This window comes from Gracilinanus agilis, chromosome 4 (genome assembly GCF_016433145.1).
Source record: "Gracilinanus agilis isolate LMUSP501 chromosome 4, AgileGrace, whole genome shotgun sequence".
NCBI lineage: Eukaryota > Metazoa > Chordata > Mammalia > Didelphimorphia > Didelphidae > Gracilinanus > Gracilinanus agilis.
The window spans coordinates 240,354,597-240,379,821 of record NC_058133.1 but is presented as its reverse complement, the minus strand read 5'-3'; the positions used below and the strand labels follow the sequence as shown (position 1 = coordinate 240,379,821).

Here is a 25,225-nt window from a genome sequence, read left to right as displayed (position 1 = left end):
AGAAGAGGGCATCCCAAAATCCCTCTGCCCTTCACTCCTTTCCCCAATCCCTATAGTGATAGTAATAAAAGATATTCATTAGTCAGATAGTTCCATAGTGCCTGAGAGACAAAGGGGAGGGAAATCACAGTTTGGTCTAGCTGCCGCCATCTTGGAGCCAGACCACCTGCTGTGAAGTTGGCTGACCTCGAGGGAGGCTTGCGTGAACCCCGCCCTCATTTGGAATCAGATTGGGGTTCCCCATACCTCCTCTTAGAGGGAAGCCTCATCCCCAACTCCTATGGGGTGGCACAACCATCCTGGTCACCCAGTTTCAGGGTGACACTCCCTCGAAGTCTCAGCAGTGTATATTTAGTGGGAGAGGAGAGCTAGATGAGAGTCTCCCTCATAGACTCTCTCTTTCCCCCCTTCTATAATTAACATTGGATTGCTGGCTCTCTTTATTCTTATATAGTGTGATGGATAAAAAGAGGAGATGCTAAAGTTTGGGGTGCTCTCCTTCCCTTTCTGAGTGACAGAGGGGTAAAAGGTGATTGAGGTGATAGGAGAGGAATGAAAGGGAATGCTGAATTTAGGGAGGAATGGACAAGGTGGTATTAGGATGGTAAGGGTACAGGGTCAGGTGTTTAGGAGAGGAAGCTAACACAGGCTAGATACCCAAGCTAGAGACAGAGGATACTGAGGGGAAATAGGCTGAACCCTTCCAGGCAGGAAAGGTACTTTTACAGACACAAGGAATAGGGCCAGTCAGAAGTGGTTTGAATCTGACTTGAGGGCTTTCTTGTCAGTTTCTCAAGTCCTCAAAGGAGGAATCACAAGGCTCCTTCCTATCAATGAAACTGAAGGGATTTGGGAGGAAGCATTGGGCAACTACTTCCTCCCAAGATGGATGCCTCCAGTTTCCCTCAAGAAATAAAAGAGAATAATTTCTTCCCCTTCAACCCTTGCCTAATTCTTCAACACAATCTCCAGAGGGTTTGATTAGGTAATAAAGGTATTTATTAATGTTCAGAGTTGGTCAGGAAGGAGAGAGGGGTTTGGGGTTTCTGACAGCTGCTAGGGAGAAACTCAAGATGGGGAGGGGTCACAGGAATGGTTTAGATTGAGAGAAGAGCTGCTTCTCTCAGCCAGGGAAGACTGGCTGCTTTTAAAGTAGAGGATATACTAAAGGAATAGTTTGAATTCAAGGATGTCCTATTTGCCTATTGGGGAAAACTAAACCCACAAAGTCTATTCACTAAAACCCAAAAGCCACCCTGCCTCCCGGAGCCTCAGGAAAACAGGCAGGGAAAACAGGAAAATAATATGGAGAAGGTCAGGGAGAGGTCCAGAGATATTAGCTAGGTTCAAACTGTCCAGAGACAAAGCACAGGCCAAAAGCAAAACTGAAAGCCAAGCAGAGCTCTGGTTAGTCCTTCTGCTCTGTTCAAACCTCAAGGACCAATTGACTTCTCTCAGAATTCTAAGGCTTCTAACTGCCAGAAATTTTTAGTTGGCCCCCTGCAAGAGCAAAAGCCTCTCTTGCATCTTTTGCATTACAATAGGGAATCCCTAGCCCACATACCTCACCTTATCCAAATCAATAATTTACAATGAACCTGTTACTGTTTTAATAAGAGTCAGAGTGTGTGTCTGCTGTCCTGCGAACAGAGAGTAACCATCTTGCTCTCTGGGCCTGAGAAAGTCATCACCACCCTAGACTGGGTTCAGTCAAACCCCAGGCACCTGTCTAAATTACCTTTTAACCAAGGCAAGATTCAAACCCTGGATTTTTAGTCTCCAAGGTCAGCTTTCTATTCATTACACGAAAATGTTTTAGTAGGCATTAAATGATACATTTTTTTGTAATTTATTTATTTGCCAATTACATATAACAACAATTTTCCACATGAGTTTTCTGAACTCTCCCTTTCTCCATTCCCTCCCCCCTCCTGGAGCTGTCAAGCAATTTGATATGGGTTATACAAGTACTATCATGCAAAACATATTTCCACAGTGTTCATTTTTGTAAGTGAATAATGATATAAAACCAAAACCTTCACACAAAAACCCAAATAAACAAGTGAGAAATTGTATGCTTTCATCTGCATTCCCACTTTAACAGTTCTTTTTCTGGAAGTGGATAGCATTCTTTGTCATAAGTTCCTCAGAAATATCCTGAATATTGCTGAAAGTAGCTAAATTTATCACAGTTGATCATTCCATAATATTACTGTTACTGTGTACAACGTTTTCCTGGTTCTGCTTATTTCACTTTGCATCAGTTCAAGTAGGTCTTTTCAGTTCTTTCTGAAATCATCCTGTTCATCATTCATTACAGCACAATAGTATTCTGTCATCATCATATATCAAAATTTGTTCTGTCATTCTCCAATTGATGGACATCCCTTAAATTTCCAATTCTTTGTCACCACAAAAAGGGCAGTTATAAATATTTTTATACAAGTAGGTCCTTCCCCTCCTCCCCCCTTTTTGAGCATAGTTCCAAATTGCCCTTCAGATCAGTTCACAGCTCCACCAGCAATGTATTAGTGCTCCAATTTTTCCATATCCCCTTCAACATTTGTCACTTTCCTTTACTGTCATATTGACCAATCTGATAGTTGGTGAGTTGTCTTAATTTGCATTTCTCTACTCAAAAGTGATTTAGAACTTTTTTTCAGATGATTATTGATGGCTTTGATTTCTTCATCTGAAAACTGCTTGTTCATATCCTTTTACCATTTGACAGTTGAGGAATGATTTGTATTTTTATAAATTTGACTGAGTTCTTTATATATTTGAGAAATGAGAACTTTATCAGAAAAATTTGTTATAAAATTTTCTGCTGGTTTGTTATTTCCCTTCTAATCTTGATTACATTGTTTTTGTTTGCACAAAGTCTTTTTAATTTAATACAGTCAAAATTATTCATTTTCTATCTTGTAATGTTCTCTATTTCTTGCTTGGTCATAAATTCTTCCCTTCTCCATATATCTATCTGATAGGTAAACTATTCTTTGTTCCTCTGATTTACTTATAATATTACTCTTCACATCTAAATCATATATCCATTTTTGTTGTGGTCATGTGTGAGAGTCTGGTGATGAATGATTGAATTTGAGGGCCATTGTAGCCATGGAGAGAGAGTTAGCTTGCTAGGGAGACTAGGAGAAAGGTGGAGGGGGAGAGAGAGAGAGAGAGAGAGAGAGAGAGAGAGAGAGAGAGAGAGAGAGAGAAAGAGAGAGAGAGAGAGAGAGAGAGAGAGAGAGAGAGAGAGAGAGAGAGAGAGAGAGAGAGAGAGATCAAAAAGAAGGACAGGAAAGATTAGGACCAGCATGCTTGAGAAGAACCAAGCAGAAGAATCACAGCACCATGACTGGGGCCTATGATCTTCATTTATTATGACAAAGAGAAAGTCTTTTATAGCAAGTAGAATACTAAGCATTATAACATACTTGGAGGGTGTTAATTTCCCACAGGATGATGTTTATAAAAATGACTTCACACATGAATGTTACCAGGTTTGCCATTACAGACGTAAGTAAGTTGAGAAAGAGCGACTGCTAATCTGTTCTGAGGGAAAGGCAGGTATGGTGCTTTCAGTCATGGTGTTACAAGGACTTCTTTGCTTTTCAGAGTGAGGGGGCATGGTTTAGTGATAGACCTTTGGTGGAGAGCAGCAGTGTGTTTGTGTAAGAGATTGGGACCTTGTCAGCAATCTTGGGCAAGCATGGCCTCATACAATTTGTTTGATCTTATCTTGGAATTGGGCATGAGATACTGGGCCAAATACAATTTGTTTGACCTTATCTTGGAATCGGGCATGAGATACTGATCTATACCTAATTTTTGCTGTATTCTTTTTCAATTTTCTCAGTAGTTTTTGTCAAATACTGGGGTCTTCTCCCAAAGGCTGGGATCTTTGGATTTATCAAATACTAGATTGCTAAAGTTATTTTTGCCCCTAAACTATTCCATTGATCTACCATTCTTTTTTTTAGCCTGTACCAGATTGTCTCGATGATTACTGGTTTATAGTATAGTTTAAGAGCTGATACTGCTATGCTACCATCCTTCACATTTTTTTCATTAATTCCCTCAATATTCTTGATTTTTTATTCTTCCAGATGAATAGTAATAATACTTTTCTAGTTCTATAAAATAGTTTTTTGGTAGTTTGATTGGTATGCCATTGAATAAGCAAATTAATTTAGATAGGATTATCATTTTTATTATATTAACTTGGCCTACAGATGAGCAATTAAGTTTTTACAATTGTTTTGACCTAACTTTATTTGTGTGATAAGAATTTTATAATTGTGTTCATGTAATTTCTGTGTTTGTATTTGCAAATAGATTCCTAAGTATTTTATATTGTCTAGAGTGATTTTAAATGGAGTTTTTCTTTCTAAGTCTTGTTGCTGGATTTTGTTGGGAATATATGGAAATGTCGATAATTTATGTGGATTTATTTTGTATTCTGCAACTTTGTTAAAGTAATTATTTCAACTAGTATTTTAGTTGATTATCTAAGTATATGTCATATATAAGGATGATATTAGAAAATAGGTATTGTTATATTAGTTTAGAAATAAGAAGTAGAGAAGCTGGCTTGAGGAAGAATTGGAGTTTCAAATAGAGCTGAGAGAGAATGTTAATTTCATATGTTGGCAGTTGTAACCATTATTCTATGGCAATTACACTCTCTGGGTGTGGCATTTTGACAGCTGGCTTCTGGAAGTTGACAAAGTCACATGGAGGTTCTTTTCTCTTGTGGGGCTAGAGAAGGTAACATCTTTGCCTCTCTCTATCTTTGTCTGAGTGAAAGTCTTGAAGGAATGGAGTGTTTTCTTTTCCAACATGGGAAACACTATTCATTTTTCTGTTACTGTGTGTAGATTGGTTAAACTCTGAAAAGACCAAAGAAAACCTGGTCTTTGGTTGGACTCTGAGTCTGTTAAGGAGCAGAGTCCTAATATTCTTGTTGAGGCTCAACCAGCTAGCCTTAGTTATCTTTATAACTTAAAGGTTAAGTTAAGAATTCCAGTGATTAGGTTTATTTAGAATAGTAAAAATTTGGTTAGTTAGATCAGGGAGGGTTAGCATAGCCTGTGAACCACAGGAGAAGCGGTTCCTTGCAGAACCTGGGAGTTTATTTGGGTGGAGTTAGAATCCCTTAGAATTAGAAATCCCTTTTCAATATATATTTAAATAAAAAGTTTAATTTTTCTATAACAAGAGTCTCTTTAGCATTCCTTGTGCCTGGCCTTGAAGGGAAGTTCATCTTTGAGCTTCACTTCACTTCACTTTATCACAATCACTGTTTGTTTAGTTTCCTCTTTGCCTATTTTAAGTCTTTCAATTTCTTTTTTTTCTTATTGATAAAGCCAACATTTCTAGTACAATATTAAATAATAGTGGTGATAATGGGCATCCTTGCCTCACTCCTGATCATATTGGGAAAGCTTCTAACATCCCCGTTTTGTGATGATACTTGCTGATGATTTTAGATAAATACTACATTTAATGGTATTTTGATTGAACTGAAGTCACTTTATTTCTTCAAGCTTTTGTAAAATGACAGTATTATCTCTCAGCATATCATCAGTTCTAACATTCTACATTATGACAGCTTTTAGAGGAGAGAGAATTTGATTTGTTTTGAACATTGAGAAGGATTTCAAGAGGTGAGGATGTAAGGTGTATGTTGTGGGAGAATATTTTAGAAATGGGGAATGATAGGCAAAGACAAGAAGGTAGTAAATAATGGAATATGTATGGTGGATTGACAATCAGTCTAGTTTTTTGAAAGTACATGAGTATTTAGTAATATAATATATATAATGCATACCTAAGGAAAATTACTGTTAGTTGGGAAATGTTGGGTGATGCCTAATAATGGAGGAGTATGGATGCCAAGCTGGGAAATTTGGCCTTTATTTGGTAGAAAATAGGGAGTTCTTGACTTAAGAGAAAGAAAACTAGCCACATTCAGAGGAAGAACTGTGGGAGGAGAAACACAGAAGAAAAACAACTGCTTGAACACATGGGCTGATGGGGATATTATTGGGGATAATAAACTAAACAATAACTCTATTCCAACTATCAATAATATGGAATTAGGTCTTAATCAATGATACATGTAAAACCCAGTGGAATTGTGCATCAGCTAAGGGGGAATGGTGGGGGGTTGGGGAGAGGGAAAGAACATGAAACATGTAACTATGGGAAAATACTCAACAAAAAAAATAAAAATATATTAAAAATAAATTGTTAAATTGAACTAAAAAAAGAAAATAAGGAGTTCTTGAGGATTTTTAAGCAAAAGAGTGATGTAAACAGATATAAGGAAGATTAATTTGGGCACAGTATGAAATATGAATGGGAAAGAGAAATCAGAGAGGGGAAGATATTAGTGGCAAAAGGAGCTCTGAAATAATGTCCAGTGGCATTTGTAGGTCATAGGAATAGAAAAGAGAAGGCAAATATGAGAGATGTGAACAAAGTAGAATTTATATGACTTAGTAATTGGTAACTACATGATTCAATAGATAGTGTTGGACTTAGAGTCCGGAAGATGAATTCAAATCTGATAGCCTCCAAAATTTTGTGAACCTTGGCAAATCTCTTAATCTTTGTTTATCTCAATTTCCCTCATGTGTAGAGGGTATGACAATAGCATCTACCTTTGCAGGGTTGTTGTGAGGATCAAATGATATTGTAAATAACATAGCACAGTGAATGGAACATGGTAACCACTATATATTTGTTTATTTTTTAAAAAAAATTATTTAGAATATTTTACCATGGTTACATGATCATGTTCTTTCCCTCTCTCCCACTCCCTCCACCCCCCCCATAGCCAACATGAAATTCTACTAGGTTTTACATGTATCATTGATCAAGACTTATTTCCATATTATTGATAGCTGCTCTAAGGTGATTATTTAGCATCTACATCCCCATTGTTAACTCCATCAATCAAAGTATTCAAAAAGTTGTTTTTCTTCCAGGTTTCTACTCCTATAGTTCTTCCTCTGAATGTGGATAGCATTCTTTCTCATAGGTCCCTCATAGTTGTCCTGGATCATTGCATTGCTGCTATGTTTGATTGTACCACAGTGTATCCATCTCTGTGTATAATGTTCTCCTGATTCTGCTCTTTTCACTCTGCATCAATTCCTGGAGGTCATTGAAGTTCACATGGAATTCCTCCAGTTCGTTATTCCTTTGAGCACAGTAGTATTCCATCACCAACAGATACCATAATTTGTTCAGTCATTCCCCAATTGAAGGGCATACCCTCATTTTCCAGTTTTTTGCCACACAAAGAGTATAGCTATACATATTTTTGTACTGGTAACCACTATATGAATGGAGATCTCCCAAGATTTTGGAGGACAATATGAGATAATATTTTGTAAAGTTTATATAAACTCTATTGAGGTGTCCTATTATTGACTGGATATAGAAAATTAGGGAGAGAAATAGTCCATGGAGAATACAATCAGAAGTACATGCTAAGAGATGGTATCTAGAGGAAAATGTTATTCAGCTATCACAGAATAATTTAGATTCTAACTACTTATCCTGGCCTCAAGGTGTGGATAAACACTAATTGACTGCGACTTAACTTTCTGTTGGAAATAATCTCTCTTTCTTCAAATACCCGAGGATATGATTGTTAATCCTTAAGGTAAAGAACAACATTCACCTAAGTGAGTTTAAGATTTAATGGTAACAAACTTAGGGAAAGGGAACAGGAAATTGAAGGAGAGGGGAAAAGGAAATCCTTGGCTTCAGCTATAGATGATCAGATGCTATGAGAATTGAAGGTAATCAGGGTTTCAAGTTTGAGTGTTGTTGTGGCTTGGCTGCCAGATTCAACCTGGCAAAGCCAGGCTGTTTTAACCTGAATCAGGTTTGATGGTAATTGATAATTGCTTCTTCTTGATGAATCAGGATGTTCAGTATAGAGTCACACTAGATTTGAGAGTATGGTAGTGAGAGCTGGTTGCTTGTATCCTAAGTTGACCTTGGCCTACCCAAACCCAACAAAGACCTCCCACCAAAATCCCTTCTCAAAATTGAGACCTCTCCTTCAGTCCAAATCCTGCTTATATAGTCCTCCCAGCAACTGACTTTGCCTTTGCTGGCATATGCCAGGCTCGGTTCATTCTAAGTTCCAAACTACTGTCAATCATTCTGCTTTCCATATTGCAATGCCAAATAACATTACATGGCACTTTACAAAGGAATTCTAAAAGCTTCAATGATAAATATTACCTTGGTGTTGAATGTAGTGAATGGGGAGAAGGATACAGATACAGTTTCCCCTCCCTTATCTTTTCATGTCATTATGACTAATAGTATTCAAGAACCTATAGAGAATCTTCATTCTAAAAATGAGATAATACTAACCTTGATGCCTCCCCAGGATTGGTTGGAGAGGAAATCTACAGGGCTCAGGACACTGGACTGTGCTGGGTACCGAAGAAGGAAGTCCAATTCAACAGCATTGATTTCCTGATTCATTATGAGTATCTACAAAATGGAATGGAAATGTATTCATGTAACCCCTAAGACCATATCTATATATCCCCAGAGATCTCACATGCATTGGTACTTGTTAATATTAAAGGTTATATTTCTTATAATCAGTCCAACTCTCACCACTTAAGCCATTTTGTCAAATTCTGTTCTTAAAGAGGGCTGAAGTAAGGTTAGCAATATAAAGACCAGTACTGAGTATATTGCTAACCTTACGTCAGCCCTGGTCTTTATATTGCTAACCTTACTTCAGCCCTCACAGTTTCCTCACAGTGAACTAACTCTTGAGATACCGACCATTTTATACCACTTACATTGCTTTGTCACTTCTTTGGATCTCTCTATCATGGCTTCCTTCCCCAGGAAATTCATTAGGAAATCTTATTATGGAACTTGTCTCATCTCATCAGTATCTTCTGCCCCTCTGATTGAACCCTTTGACTGGAGAGGAGGACCTTGGGCTCAAGGGCCTCTATTTAAAGAGTTTTGTCCCCATTTCTTATGAGCTATACTGCTTCTAGACTTCCATCATGCCCCTGAGTTGATTATCTTCTTCCCCTTTCACAATCTCTCCTTTTTTTTCCAGCTTCCTTTTATGTATTATCTTCCTCCATTAGATTGTTAGTTCCATGCTGGCAGGGACAGTCTTGTTTTTATTTTTACTTGCAGTGCCTGGCATATTAAGTGCCCATGCTTTGTAGAAAATTATATAATATTACTAGGGGAAAACAGAAAAAAAAATTCAAGATAGGCTTCCTGACCTTGAATTCAGCAAATATTTATTTACTTACTATGTGAAAGGCACTGTGCTAAATATAAGAATACAAAGAAAGGCAAAAACAGCCCCTAAAAACAGCTCTTCAAAGAGCTTATTTTCTATTAAAGAATTTATGGTCAAGTACAGAGATGAAGCATATATATTAAATTTTTATTTACAAAGTACCTATATAAAAACATGGAAATAGAATGAATATAGGCACAAGTATTGATGAGGAATGATGAGAATTTTGGTGGGGAAGAAAAGAGAGAGATTAATCTGGAGAAACAAGGAAGTTCTAGATCTTGAAAGAAGGATAACCTTAGACAAATCACAATCTTTTTGGACCTCCAAATGATCTATGATCATTTGATCCTATAAGTAATGGACATGAATTGACAAAAAGGAGAGGAAGGACATTTCAGGAAGGGGGTGAATCATGTTTGCACAGATAGAGGAAGGAATTAGCAGAATGCTAGTAGGACGTGTGAAACATTTTGCTTTGACTAAAGTGCAAGTATAACATTTGGGAGTGTGGGAGAAATTATTCCATCTCTTTGAATTCGGTACTGTCTGATCCAGTTCCTCCACTACAGCCCTTTGAAACTTCATCATAACATGGAAGTGACCTTGGATTCTCAAAGGCTGTCAGTAGAGGCAAGGTCCTACCAAGTTGGCAAGATGTGAAGTATCAGCCAGATGATCCATTCGGTTTCTATCATTCCAAGATCAGTCCAAGTTTGAAGATGATAATTTCCAGGTTGACAAGAAGGTGATGAATTTTTTGGGTTTGGTAAATATTTTAGACTGTCTATTAATTAAGGCATAGAACGACTGTGTTTTGGAAAGTGGAAGGAAGAAGCAATTAGACCAACAAAATCACATATCCTAGGGGAAATGAAGTATAGTCAAATTATCTTTAGAATATTTATGTTTTATCAGTTTCTGATGGTGTGGGAACTCTCTCCATGAATATAAAGCAGAACTCCAAACTTTCTCATCCTCTGTGATTATTGTTTATACTGACAGTTTCAATACTGGGTTTTGTTTTTTATCCCTGTCCTCTCTTAAATTAGTACTTTGTTCCTGAATTTGGTTTTGCTTCTACCTGATTTGGTTCATCTCTGTTACCACAGGTTATTTCCTTCCATCATCAGCACTTCTCTTCCTTTTTTTTTTGTCGACTCTATCCCTAATTTTGGAGTTTTCTTTAACTTCTCAATATTTTTTCTTCTTAAAAATTTTATTATCTAATCATCTCCTTATCATCCTCTTTTTATCTTAAGCAATAAGTTCAAAATAAATTTTCCTTTTCTTTCTGCTAATGTCTTTTGATTATTGGGTTTTTCTTTTTCTATGCCTTCTTCTTAACAATGATTTCTTTTCCTTGTTCTCATTAATTCTTATCCTTCTATGTTCTTTGATTGTCAAGGTATTTAGCAAATACCTTGAGCAAAATTTCTTTATTTCCGTCATGGAATTAAAACTTCTTAAGTAGTAAGCTTGAGTTCTCTCTTCTCTTTGATTTCTATATTATCGTTTTGTGGATCTTGTCCTGTAAACTCTTTTATTGTGTTTTATTCTTTTTTCTTTAACTTTTATAAGTGTAGATTCATTAGGAAAGTAATGAGGACAGAAACATAGGGAGCCAAGTAGAGTACAAAAATGTGGTCAAATCTACACTTTGGTAAAGTCACTTTAATGACTGAATGGAGAATGGAATGGGGAGATACTTGAGGTGGGCAGATCTACCAGCAGGCTATCACAAAAATCCAGGTGTGAAGAGATAAAGGAGAGAAGAGGCATATATAAGATATTGTCGAGGTGAAATCACCAGACCATTGCAACTGATTGGATATGTGGCGTCATAGATAGTAAGGAATGAAAGATAACTCCTGGGTTGAGAAGTTGAGGGACTGAGGGAATGGTTTTGCCCTCTTTAGTAACTGGGACGGTGGAGGAGGTGGACTATTGAGTTTAATATGTCAGTGTCTGACACTTTGCAGTTCAGGGGAGAGAGGGATAAGTATTTTAGATAAAGACCCTATAATCTTTGGCTTCCCCAACCTAAGGGTTGCCCCAGGCCAAAGGAAACATAATTCTCCTTCCCTCTTGAGACAGAAGGTTGCAAATAGGAGAAGAGTTGGGAGAAGTGGAGAGATTGTGGGGGGAATGGGGATAGATTGGCAGAGTTTCTGCAGTAGTAACCCTCCATGAGTCCCAAAGCATAAGCTTGTGGGTTGGTTTTTGTGTTCTGATGAAGTGTGGAGGTTAGTGTTTGTTTATAAGACTTGTTTGAGGAAAAATAGCTCCATCCCCTTTCATGGCATTCACAATAGCCTGGTGTCCCCTGACTACAGCTTAAACGTTGGTAAGAAAGTATAGCCCTTAGTCAGCAAAATGGAGTCTCTATATTAATCTTTACTTTGGAGCAACTTACCTCTAGTCTCTCCCATCTTTCTCCCCTTCTTCTTTCTGATTAATAAAGCCTTAAATCTATGGCCAGACTCCTCATTTTTTAGTCTTTATAGATTGTTATCTTGATGAGCTTCTTGCATTCCTTGTCCTGTCACTTCAATTGTAATTGTTCTATCTGTGATGAATAATTTCTAGGGTTTTTTTTGAGTCATTAGTTGTTATTTTCTGTCTTAGAATTGATCCTGTAAGATTAGGGTCAGATGGCAATGGATTCTCCCCAGTCCCATATCTGAGGAGAGGCAGGCAGACTTGACTGGATGGGAGGAGCTAAAGTGAGGGAGTAGAATCTTCCTCCACCCCCACACAGTGAGCTGTTAAAATCAGTTACTGATATCTTTCAGTCAAGCAATGGAGGCTAGATCTGGCTAGGTAAATTCAGGATTCAAGTTGGTAACAATAAAGACTAAACCCTTATGATAATCTTTCTCTGTATGTATTATTTCCCCACAGGATAGAAATATATGAGGTTAAGGTTTTTAACAGATCAGACCACAGGCCCTATCACTGAGGCAGCTTCAGCCCCAGCTTGGATGTATTTCTTGGCTTGGTGAAAGGAAGGTAGAAGGTATGACCCAAGTTAACTGGATTCAAGCTCTATCCAAAGAACAAATGAATTTAATGATTTCAGGGAACAGGGAGACGGGAACCGCGTTTGAGGAAAAGGAGGAAAGGATAAATTAACTGAACTGCTATATACAGGCGAGTAACACATTCCCCTGGGGGGAGGGGGGATGTATATAGAAAAGCTGTACTCCTATCTAAGCCCCTAAATAATCTTCCTTCTAAAACCTAAACTGCTAAACTAGAGGTAAACAGTGATCTTGCTTGAAGGTCTATCTTTGAGGTTAGCTATCAAAGTAAAGCAGCCCCTGGCTGTCAGTGACTGAATGTCTCAGCCCCAGAAGCTACACAGAGTGTGTGTGTGTGCCCCAGAGCCAAGAGCCAAGAGTCAGGACCATTGCAAGAGGGGTGACCTGGTTTTTATACCAGGACTCCAACTGCCCTTAACTGCCTCCTCGCTTAGAGTTCTGGGGGGCACTATGGAATTCTGTGATGCAGCTTGAACTCCTCTCAGAAACATGGATGTCACAATCCCTAGTATCAGTTCCAAGACAGAAGAAGAGTGGTAAGAATAAGTGCTTTTTAATTGATTGATTGGTGCACAGCCTTTAGGTTTAACCCCTTCGGTACTTATACATTTAATTGCAAGGCTTATAATTGAAATGTTTCCATCTTGTATCAAACAAGAACATACTTTGACGACCCAGTGTTACTTCCATGTCAATGTTTGAGAAGAAGTAGGACTTTTGAAGAAGTTAGAATATTAACAATGAAAAAATATTTAATATATAAACTTTGAAAAGCATTAAATAAGAAAAAATGATTTAAAAAAGGTTAAAAGAAGGGAGTGGAATATATATGATAGCAAAGGTCTCTTCTGGCATTAATATTTTATGTTTCTATGACTCCTGGGACCTAAAGTAAAAAAGAAGTTGCAAAATGTAGGTTCATTATTCATTAAGATGGAAATAAAAGATCCTTGACTAATAAAGATCTATTTGGTATGGATACATATAGTGGGTAAATTGACTATTGAGAATGTATTGTAAGAGAGTTTTGTCTTATACTCCTGGTTAATTGTAAGCCACCTCAACTTTTTAGACCTTAGTTGTCTTCTTTGAAAAATTAATGCATTGGACCAGATTATCTTTAAGATTCCTCCTAGCACTAAATCCTATTATCTTATGAAAAGGTATGTGCTTGGGTCCTATAGTCCAACACTTCTGCCTAATGATTCATAAGCATTCTGGATATGAACATGGTAAATGCTTAATATATGTACAGATGTAATATATAATTATGATATATAATATTATAATAATGAATAATAATGAATATTATCATATAATAAATATGTTATAAAATATATAAAAATTCCCAATGCTAAGGGTCTTTGATGTAGTAACTATTTTTATTCATGAAAACATTTATTTCTCTAGGACCATAAGTCTCTGAGGAGAGTTTAAACAAAATTTTTTTTTAAGTCTTGTCTGGGGTTTAGTGATAGAGAGCTAGGCTTGGAGGTGAGAGGTCTTGCATTCAAATCTGGCCTCAGACACTTCCTAGTTGTATGACTGGACAAATCACATCACCCCATTGCTCTTCTGTCTTGGAACCAATTCTAAGAGGAAAGGTAAGGGTTAAAAATAAAAAAAAATCTTGTCTGTACCTGAAAGGTGAGCTGGGTGATATAAGTCAGCTTATCACATTCAAAAAGTCCCCTAGTAGTATACTGATATACAGAGAAAGTGATGTTGTCAATCAAATTGACTACTCTCTGTTGGAGGTTCTCATCAGGATCTGCTTTGGTCTTCTGCATAGCCTTTTGGAAGACAAGGCTGAAAGCCTAGAGGGAACAGAAAGATGAGGTTTAAAATGTGGTCATGTGATCAATCTTTTAAAAATGAGCACAAATTCCTTGCTTCTCTGGGGGAGGAAGAGGACTCTTACTAAATTGGATTTTATTATTTTTGTTGTTATAAGGGTAGGTTCATTAGGTGGGAGAGGGAGTAATCCAGAAAAGACTGATGTAAAAATAAAAGATATCAAATAATCTGACTAAATAATCTTATGTTAAAGAAAGGTGAAAAAGAAAGGTGCAAATAATTTACCTGCTGCATAAAGAGTTCTCTTAGTCTGTCTTCTTCATAAGACACATAAAGGTAATTAACACACATGCCTGTTAGGGATTACTATATACTGGAAGTATTTAACTGACACTAACTTTCAAGCAAAAACCTAAAACTGAATAAATGTAGAATGAAATAAGCAATATATAGCAACTGAAAAATCCAGTTAAACTTCAGTTCCATTCAAAACTATATACAAAGAGATGTGCTAGGCCCTAAGAAGGAAACAAAGATATTTGTAAGATGAGATGAAGGATTTTATAAAATAAGGATGGTCCCTGCCCTCAAGGAGGTTAAAATCTAGTAGGAAAGTTAAAATATGCATATTATATTTATATATGCATATATAAAAATATATAACACGTTATATCCATCCAATTATACCAGTCATAATGTGTTTTGCATAATAATAACAAATATGGAATTAGAAAAACCAAGATTATGTTAAGCAGTACTTGATGACAGTTTAAGTTTAGGATAAAAAAAACATTTGGAACCTAGTTGGGTTGAAGGGAGGGTAGAAGATTAATTCATGCTTATTTTAAAAAATTAAGATAGTATTGTTATCATGTATTATTAGGTTGTAAAATACAATATCATGAAATCAAATTAGGAACTATAAAGTGTAGTGCAGGACATTGAGTCCACAACCCTTCATGTTCCCTTAGTCAGTCAACAAGTATTTATTAAGTTATTACTATGTACCAAGCACTGTGCTATAGTATCTTATCTAGGCTAAACATATTCAATTCCTTCAATTGATCATTGTAAAATATCAAAGTACTTAAAATATTATTTACCTTAATTACAATCCTATGAGGTAGGCACCATTATTATTTGCATTTTATGGATGAATAAATGGAGTTCAGTGACTTTTAAAGGGGTCATATATATCTAGCTAGTAAGTACCTGAGTCAGGATTCAGACTTCCTGACACGGGTTTTCTCCACTATGTCATCTAGCAGCCCCATGCATGGTTTCCTGTTCCTACAATTCCATTGCCCTCCTCTGGATATACTCCACAGTATATCTATTCTAGGTGTGGATTACAGCTTTTTTATAAGCAGGAATATAACCTTTCTAGTTCTAGCCTATAGCCTTTTTTTATGATGTAGTCTGATTGAAGCAACGTTTTTGGTTTTTGTATCATACAATCACATCATACAATAGCACCACACTTGTACAGATTTAATTACTACCTCTATGCTGATGATTCTCAAATCTTCCTTTTCCTACCCTAATCTCTCTACTGACCTTTAATTTCACATCTCCAACTGTCTTTCAGACATCTTGAATTGTATCTCCAGTAGACATCTTAAAATCAATTATGTCCAAAACAGAACTTATCTTTCCCCTTAACTTCTCCCAGATTATTATAGAATTATTAATTTGTTAATATTGAAGGAAAAGCCCAGTCCCTCAGGCTCACAATTTAGGAGTCACCCTGGATTCCTCACTATATCTCATCTGCCATATTGAATCTGTTGCAATGGCCTGTTGATTTCACCTCTGTTACATCTTTAACATATGTCCTTTCCTTTCCTTTGACACTGCCACACTCTAGTGAAGACTTTCATTACCTCATTCCTGGAATATTATAATAGCCTACCAACCTATCCTTCATTCTGCCACTAATGGATTTTTCTAAAGCACCAATCATATTAACTAGTCTCCCTCTTGCCCTCTAATTCAATAAACTCCATTGGCTCCCAAATACCTTTGAGATTAATTATGATATGCTCTGTTTGGCATTCAAATGTACCTTTTAAAAAAAACCCTCACCTTCCATCTTAGAATTAATACTATGTATCTGTTCCAACCCAGAAGAGCAGTAAGGGCCTCACATCTCTAGGCCTGGCTCTCAATTCACTGAGCCATCTAAATGCCTCCTCAACATATAACCTTCAATCTAGGCCTCCTGGCTGTTTCAAAAACAAGACATTCCATCTCTAAGCTCTGCACATTTTCTGTTTCTCTACACACTTTATTTTGTTTGTATATTTTTTTGTATATAGCTCACTTTGTATATATTCGTTTGCATATTGGCTCCTCCATTATCTTTGTAAATTTCTTGAGGGCAGGGATTATCTTTTGCCTCTTTTTCATCCTTAGCACTTAGCACTTTATGTCTGGCACATAGTAGGCACCTTAATGTTTTTTGATTGATTGTTTTANTATAATTATGATATATAATATTATAATAATGAATAATAATGAATATTATCATATAATAAATATGTTATAAAATATATAAAAATTCCCAATGCTAAGGGTCTTTGATGTAGTAACTATTTTTATTCATGAAAACATTTATTTCTCTAGGACCATAAGTCTCTGAGGAGAGTTTAAACAAAATTTTTTTTTAAGTCTTGTCTGGGGTTTAGTGATAGAGAGCTAGGCTTGGAGGTGAGAGGTCTTGCATTCAAATCTGGCCTCAGACACTTCCTAGTTGTATGACTGGACAAATCACATCACCCCATTGCTCTTCTGTCTTGGAACCAATTCTAAGAGGAAAGGTAAGGGTTAAAAATAAAAAAAAATCTTGTCTGTACCTGAAAGGTGAGCTGGGTGATATAAGTCAGCTTATCACATTCAAAAAGTCCCCTAGTAGTATACTGATATACAGAGAAAGTGATGTTGTCAATCAAATTGACTACTCTCTGTTGGAGGTTCTCATCAGGATCTGCTTTGGTCTTCTGCATAGCCTTTTGGAAGACAAGGCTGAAAGCCTAGAGGGAACAGAAAGATGAGGTTTAAAATGTGGTCATGTGATCAATCTTTTAAAAATGAGCACAAATTCCTTGCTTCTCTGGGGGAGGAAGAGGACTCTTACTAAATTGGATTTTATTATTTTTGTTGTTATAAGGGTAGGTTCATTAGGTGGGAGAGGGAGTAATCCAGAAAAGACTGATGTAAAAATAAAAGATATCAAATAATCTGACTAAATAATCTTATGTTAAAGAAAGGTGAAAAAGAAAGGTGCAAATAATTTACCTGCTGCATAAAGAGTTCTCTTAGTCTGTCTTCTTCATAAGACACATAAAGGTAATTAACACACATGCCTGTTAGGGATTACTATATACTGGAAGTATTTAACTGACACTGACTTTCAAGCAAAAACCTAAAACTGAATAAATGTAGAATGAAATAAGCAATATATAGCAACTGAAAAATCCAGTTAAACTTCAGTTCCATTCAAAACTATATACAAAGAGATGTGCTAGGCCCTAAGAAGGAAACAAAGATATTTGTAAGATGAGATGAAGGATTTTATAAAATAAGGATGGTCCCTGCCCTCAAGGAGGTTAAAATCTAGTAGGAAAGTTAAAATATGCATATTATATTTATATATGCATATATAAAAATATATAACACGTTATATCCATCCAATTATACCAGTCATAATGTGTTTTGCATAATAATAACAAATATGGAATTAGAAAAACCAAGATTATGTTAAGCAGTACTTGATGACAGTTTAAGTTTAGGATAAAAAAAACATTTGGAACCTAGTTGGGTTGAAGGGAGGGTAGAAGATTAATTCATGCTTATTTTAAAAAATTAAGATAGTATTGTTATCATGTATTATTAGGTTGTAAAATACAATATCATGAAATCAAATTAGGAACTATAAAGTGTAGTGCAGGACATTGAGTCCACAACCCTTCATGTTCCCTTAGTCAGTCAACAAGTATTTATTAAGTTATTACTATTTACCAAGCACTGTGCTATAGTATCTTATCTAGGCTAAACATATTCAATTCCTTCAATTGATCATTGTAAAATATCAAAGTACTTAAAATATTATTTACCTTAATTACAATCCTATGAGGTAGGCACCATTATTATTTGCATTTTATGGATGAATAAATGGAGTTCAGTGACTTTTAAAGGGGTCATATATATCTAGCTAGTAAGTACCTGAGTCAGGATTCAGACTTCCTGACACGGGTTTTCTCCACTATGTCATCTAGCAGCCCCATGCATGGTTTCCTGTTCCTACAATTCCATTGCCCTCCTCTGGATATACTCCACAGTATATCTATTCTAGGTGTGGATTACAGCTTTTTTATAAGCAGGAATATAACCTTTCTAGTTCTAGCCTATAGCCTTTTTTTATGATGTAGTCTGATTGAAGCAACGTTTTTGGTTTTTGTATCATACAATCACATCATACAATAGCACCACACTTGTACAGATTTAATTACTACCTCTATGCTGATGATTCTCAAATCTTCCTTTTCCTACCCTAATCTCTCTACTGACCTTTAATTTCACATCTCCAACTGTCTTTCAGACATCTTGAATTGTATCTCCAGTAGACATCTTAAAATCAATTATGTCCAAAACAGAACTTATCTTTCCCCTTAACTTCTCCCAGATTATTATAGAATTATTAATTTGTTAATATTGAAGGAAAAGCCCAGTCCCTCAGGCTCACAATTTAGGAGTCACCCTGGATTCCTCACTATATCTCATCTGCCATATTGAATCTGTTGCAATGGCCTGTTGATTTCACCTCTGTTACATCTTTAACATATGTCCTTTCCTTTCCTTTGACACTGCCACACTCTAGTGAAGACTTTCATTACCTCATTCCTGGAATATTATAATAGCCTACCAACCTATCCTTCATTCTGCCACTAATGGATTTTTCTAAAGCACCAATCATATTAACTAGTCTCCCTCTTGCCCTCTAATTCAATAAACTCCATTGGCTCCCAAATACCTTTGAGATTAATTATGATATGCTCTGTTTGGCATTCAAATGTACCTTTTAAAAAAAACCCTCACCTTCCATCTTAGAATTAATACTATGTATCTGTTCCAACCCAGAAGAGCAGTAAGGGCCTCACATCTCTAGGCCTGGCTCTCAATTCACTGAGCCATCTAAATGCCTCCTCAACATATAACCTTCAATCTAGGCCTCCTGGCTGTTTCAAAAACAAGACATTCCATCTCTAAGCTCTGCACATTTTCTGTTTCTCTACACACTTTATTTTGTTTGTATATTTTTTTGTATATAGCTCACTTTGTATATATTCGTTTGCATATTGGCTCCTCCATTATCTTTGTAAATTTCTTGAGGGCAGGGATTATCTTTTGCCTCTTTTTCATCCTTAGCACTTAGCACTTTATGTCTGGCACATAGTAGGCACCTTAATGTTTTTTGATTGATTGTTTTATATATTTTGTTGGTTTTCTCACACTGATCTATCCTGGTTTTCTTCCTGTTCTTTTTTAGTCTCCTTTGCTGACTTTTGATTCATATTATGTCCTTTTCTTTTTATAAATCTTTAGTGACTCCATTAGTTGTTCTGGGTTCAAATATCTCTGTGCAGATAATTCTTATATATGTGTATATAAAATATATAATATTATATATGTGTATATATAATATATTCAGTCCCAGTTTCCTTAGAGTTCTAGGACTGCATCAACAATCTTTTGGATGTTCCAAGTGTAGTATACAGAATTGGGGTGATATAGTTTTTTCTAGCTTTGGCTGAGTTCCAAAAGCTGTTAGGGGTTTGGAATCTTGAGGAAAAGAGACAGTTGGCTGGATCTTCCGTGGAGGGAGGTTGTCAGTCAGCCGAGCTGCCTTGATTACCTAGCTTTAATATTGAAAGTTAGCCTAGCTTTGACATATTTACTTAAGAAATTATTATTTTAGATAAACCCTTTATATCTTCCTTTACTAATACCATCCCTGCCTTCCCTCCCTTACCTTATATGTCTGTGAAGTTAATAAGGAGAGTGATTAGAGAGGAGTTAAATCTGTGAAGGGTTACCTAATTGACAGCATTAGTTATAGTTAGTCAGTCATCATTTATTCCCTTTAGATAGCAATAGCACTTTGTAAAGCTGAGTTTAAAGGCAGGTCCTTACTCAGACTCCATCTTTGATTCCCTTCCCCCACCTGAGGTTCCTGAGACAACTGACAGGACTTTCCTTTGATCCACCTCCCTAACAAATATCCTTCAAAGAAAATAAATCCTTTTGTGTTTCAACAGCCCTATTAGTATAATTTGTCTGTTAGTTATCAAGAGGGAAGAAGAGGGAAAGAAACAACATACTCTGGGCTTAGAGGGAAGCTGGGGCATCCATCTTGAAGGAAGGTGTTACTTCAAAACAAGTCTCTTCCTGTGAAATTAACTAAAGCCTGTTTGTTAATTTCAGTCTAGTCTATTTCCCTCAGCTTGTGTTTGAGTCTAAGTCCCAGTCTGTAAGCCTGCTATGTTTGTCTGTTTAGTTTAATTTCTCCTCTCCCTGAAGATCTCTGTTTCCCTTCTGTGTTATACTCCTGACTTCAGTCCTATTATACCCTGAATCTCCTTTAGTCCCAGCCTACCTGTAACCGAGACTACCCACTTAGCAAGTCTCCAACATCCTCCTTTCAATTCCCTTATACCACACACCTTCCTCAATTACCCACACTACACAAGCTAGATGTTCCACAGGCATCTCAAACTTAACAACTCTTCCAAACTTTCCTTACTGTAGGGCCATTTTAGTTACCCAGATTGCAGTCTGAGTATTATTCTTTGACTCCTCAACTCTCACTCACCCTAATTTGCTATTAAATCTTGTCATTTCTATCTCTCATCATCTCTTTTATATGTCTCCAATCACACAGTCACTCTCATTGTACACCCTCTCCCTCTTACTTGGACTATTGCAATAATTTTTTGTTGCTTTGCCTCAAATCTTTCCCTATTCCAATCTATGTTCCATTCAGTTGCCAATGTGATTTTCCTAAAGCACAAATCTGATTATATCATCCTTCTTTACAATCTGGCCCCTTCCTTCCTTTCCAATCTTGTCATATTTTCCTCCCCCCTTTTCCCTCTCTGATTCAGCTGCACTAAGCAACTTGGTGAAGTTTTAATTAGAAGAGAATACTCCATCTCATCTGTTTCTTTGCACTAGCTGCTCCAATTTTTGGAATGCTATTCCTTCTTACCTCCTTCTCTTGGCTGCACTTTAAGACTCAGATCAAATTCAGACTTCTAGAAGTGTGTCTGATTCTTCCAGTTGTCCTTTGAAATTATATTCTTTCTATTATGTATATAATAGGGTTGTGAGACATTGAAGCATTCTCCAAATTCTTACTATCTTTTTCCTGCATGCCCTTTCTTTTGTGTTCAGAGGATGAAGACCAAACACAGCTTACTCACAAATTAGGGAACTGAGAGGGTGGATACTTTCCCCTGCCTCTCTATTACTCTGGCTCTAAGATATGGGGTCAGGGAGGGTAAGAGTGTTTGTTTCTATTCTATTTAATTTGGCCATCTCAATTTTAGTTGCTGATGATCTCCACTGGCAAAGTTTTAAGTCATGGTGACCTTGAAGCCAGGTTACCAGTGAGAATATTGTAGATAGATAGCTTGACTTGGGATAAGAACTTGAGGTGGTGGTGTTGGACTTGGAAATGGGTACTGCCCTCTAGAGAAGCTGAGCTAGGCTATGAAACTAATTCTCTTCTCTCCAGATGATAAGATAGCATAAAGACAGGAAGATTAAGTCCTATGTGTTAGACAGTAAGCAATTTGTGTATTTGTTAATGTGCCTTTGAAATTTTTTTTTATAAAAGCTAATTTGTTAGTGGCTAAATGGAACTGGTACACAGGGGAATTACAGTTAGGGAAATTGGAAATAACTAATGGGGGCTGGAACCTTTTGCAAAGTATAGACACCTTCTGATCCTGTTAAGGGAAGCAGAGAATCTTATGGGAGGGGTAAAATGTAATAACATACCTGACTTTCAGGCAGAGGAATGACCAGGGTAGTCATTGTTTCATGTATTTATCTGGTATGTTGTCTCTCTCAATAGAATGTGAGCTCCTTGAAAGCACAATTGAAGGTAAGCAAGCAAGGTAAGAGGAAGAAGAGGAGAGGGTAGTTGCTAGGAGGGAAGGTCATATACCAAGCTGATCCTATTGGCTAAAGTTTGAGGAGGCTTGGAAGGATTTAGCCTGGGGACTTTTCTGCTGAGTAGGGGAAATGAGGACAGTTCACCTGAGTGGCCTCCAAGTGATGTCATGGATGTAACCTATTAAAGATGTAGCCAATTCCAGCCATGCAGCCAATCAAAGAATGTTACTCCCACTCACATGTAACAGAACTCAGAGAAACAGGGTATCACATGTTAGGAGTTTGGAAATGCTTCAAGTGATTTTATGTGTGAATATAAATACATAATTATCGTAACAGCACATGTTCAAAATTTATAAATAAGTAAATGTACATATATATTTTAACTGACAGGGATGATTAATTTAAAAACTTTTCAGAACATTTATCTAGTCTGAATATTAAGGAGAGAATGAGAAAAAAATTGTCTCTCATATCTATTCCCTTTCCCTCCTACCCAGTTTTTCTTCTCTATGCAGATTCCCTTGCCTAATCCAGTAGACCATCAAAAACATTTATTAAATGAACATATAAGCCAACATTATTTTCTAGCTATTTAATTCTGTAAATTTTGTTCATGTACAAAAGTCAAACTCTAAGAGTCAAGAAAGTTGGAAATTCAGTAGAGAATTGAAAGCAAAATAGCTTGCTGCTTTGGTGTTTATTTTAAGGATTTGTAACAGATAATAATTTAAATGGACAGTCCAAGTGGATTGTCTTCTAGTGGAGAACTGGGCTTTAAAAAATGACAGATAATGTTGAAGAAAAGAGCTGCAATGAGAAATCACCTTGAGAGAAAACTGATACATGGGATGGATTTTACTGAGGTCATTCATGATGAAGTACAGCAAAGAGGCACGTGCTGCCACTGGCCGGTAATGCTCTCTGGCATCATTAATTTTTATTTCTGTTATCTTGGCTTCCTGGACCTGTTAAAAAATTAAAAAGCATTTGTTTTACTTATATTACTCTTCTTTTTTCAAATAAAGCCCTCCATATAAACAAATTGTAGAGTCTTAACCTGTGGATAAAAAGAGGCTTTAGGGGAGTTCTTCACAAGAATCCCCCAACCCCCAAATATTTTCTCTAGGCATAAAACATTAGTATGAGCTTATTTTTAAACATTAAGAAAATTATTCATACTTTCATAAGCCAAACATATAAAATAAGATAAAATGTCCATCACAAGTCTGTTATGAGGAAGAGTATAGATAACAGCTTGAAGAAATCTTGGACTTCATGGACATTCCATAATGGAATGAAGCCAGGGTTTGAAGAGAGAGAGTGGTTTGACCAAGCTGAAGGAAGGAAGGAGATTTTGGCTGTGTGGTCCAGCTTTGCCAAGTATCCAAGGAGCTGATAGAGTACCATCAAATATACCATCAAATAACCTGTTTCAAGTTGAAGCCACTGGCTCTGCCAGGCTGGAACTGGCAACAAACCATTAACAACCAACTAGATTGACTATCCTGAATACCTTCAAATCATATATCTTCTAGTCAGCAATAGCTTAGGCTTAGGGTCTCCTATATCCCCCTTTCCATCATTTCCCTGTTTCCTTCCCTAAACCTGTTGTTATTAAATCCTCAAACTCACCCAAAGTGGATGTTATCATTTCTTCAGGGATTAGTGAACATATTCTTGGATATATGAGGGAAGAAGGAGATACCTTTCAACTGTAAAAGCTCAAATCATAGTTAGGAAGCGTTATCCATTTTCAGCCAGGATAGGCAATTAGAATCAGCTGTGTGTTCTCAACCACAGATTCTTCACTTGACTGCCTGTCTTGGGAAACTGTTATGCTGAAGTTGGGTGAGGCAGATTCATCAGAAATATAATCCTGTGGAGTCTCTTTGTGTTTCACTACCACAATTTATGTGTTACACTTAGAGATCTTCCACATTCATTCAGCTTCAGGCCTCATAACACCAGACACTTATATATAACAGACTGCCCCTCAGCCTAGAAAAGCTCAAGGTACTACTCAAAGATCTTTATGAAGGTATGAGGGCACAGGAATCAGAAGGAACAACCTTTGATTTCCAAGACCCTGATGTCTTAATGCCAGAAACTGAAAAGGATTATTTCCCTTCCAACAGAATATTGCAAGTTTATACAAGAGTTTATTAAACCCTGTCATTGAAAAGATTCTCTTAGAAAGTTAAGCACTGGCTAATAAGCATAATGAAATATTCATATCACTAGAAAATATTCATTTGGATCATTATTAAAGCTAATCCAATTTTGCAAATATGTGTTTTTCTTAAGTAGCAAATGCACCCAAAAATGACTTACAGCATTTAGAACTTTACAACAAATACAGTATCTGTATTTTTAAAACAGATACTACACTGTGATTGATGTAAAGCTTTTGAAGGGAAAATTTGTGGCTCCATATTTAAACTGTTTGTGTTGGTTAATATACATATATATATATATTGCTGTTACTCTATGTCATTTTTAGCTATTGTAATTTTGCTATTGTATATGTATTCTGTTGCACTGTCTTTATTTGTACCATTCTATACTTGAACCTGACAAAATATCTTTATAAAAGCCCCTAAACTAGTTGGAAGAAAACTTGTATTAGTCAACTGTAGATAAGTTGATGTATTGTGAATTTTGAGAATCTTGGTACTTTATTAGCATGTGCATTACCTATTGTACTACTGTTTTTACAAAACTATTACTTTGTGAAAATCATTTGCACTCACACTGTGGATCATGGATCTCATTTTTGGGTGAGGAACATTTGTATTCTACATCTCCTTGACTGACACAGTGTGTCACTGATTGTGAGATCTCTCTCTCTCTCTTTCTCTCTCTCTCTCTCTCTCTCTATATATATATATAT

The 25,225-nt window shown here is 36.5% G+C and overlaps 1 protein-coding gene across 1 annotated transcript in view; it reads right to left on the bottom strand.

The window, feature by feature from the left end:
- DNAH9 (dynein axonemal heavy chain 9) overlaps nucleotides 1–25,225 on the bottom strand; it is an 858,849-nt gene that overhangs the window by 152,104 nt on the left and 681,520 nt on the right. Inside the window, exons 55-57 of the mRNA XM_044675179.1 lie at nucleotides 23,160–23,300; nucleotides 17,010–17,186; nucleotides 8,404–8,526 (exon numbers count right to left, since the gene is read on the bottom strand). Coding sequence (XP_044531114.1) covers nucleotides 8,404–8,526; nucleotides 17,010–17,186; nucleotides 23,160–23,300 — 441 coding nt within the window. The remainder of the gene's footprint in view (nucleotides 1–8,403; nucleotides 8,527–17,009; nucleotides 17,187–23,159; nucleotides 23,301–25,225) is intronic.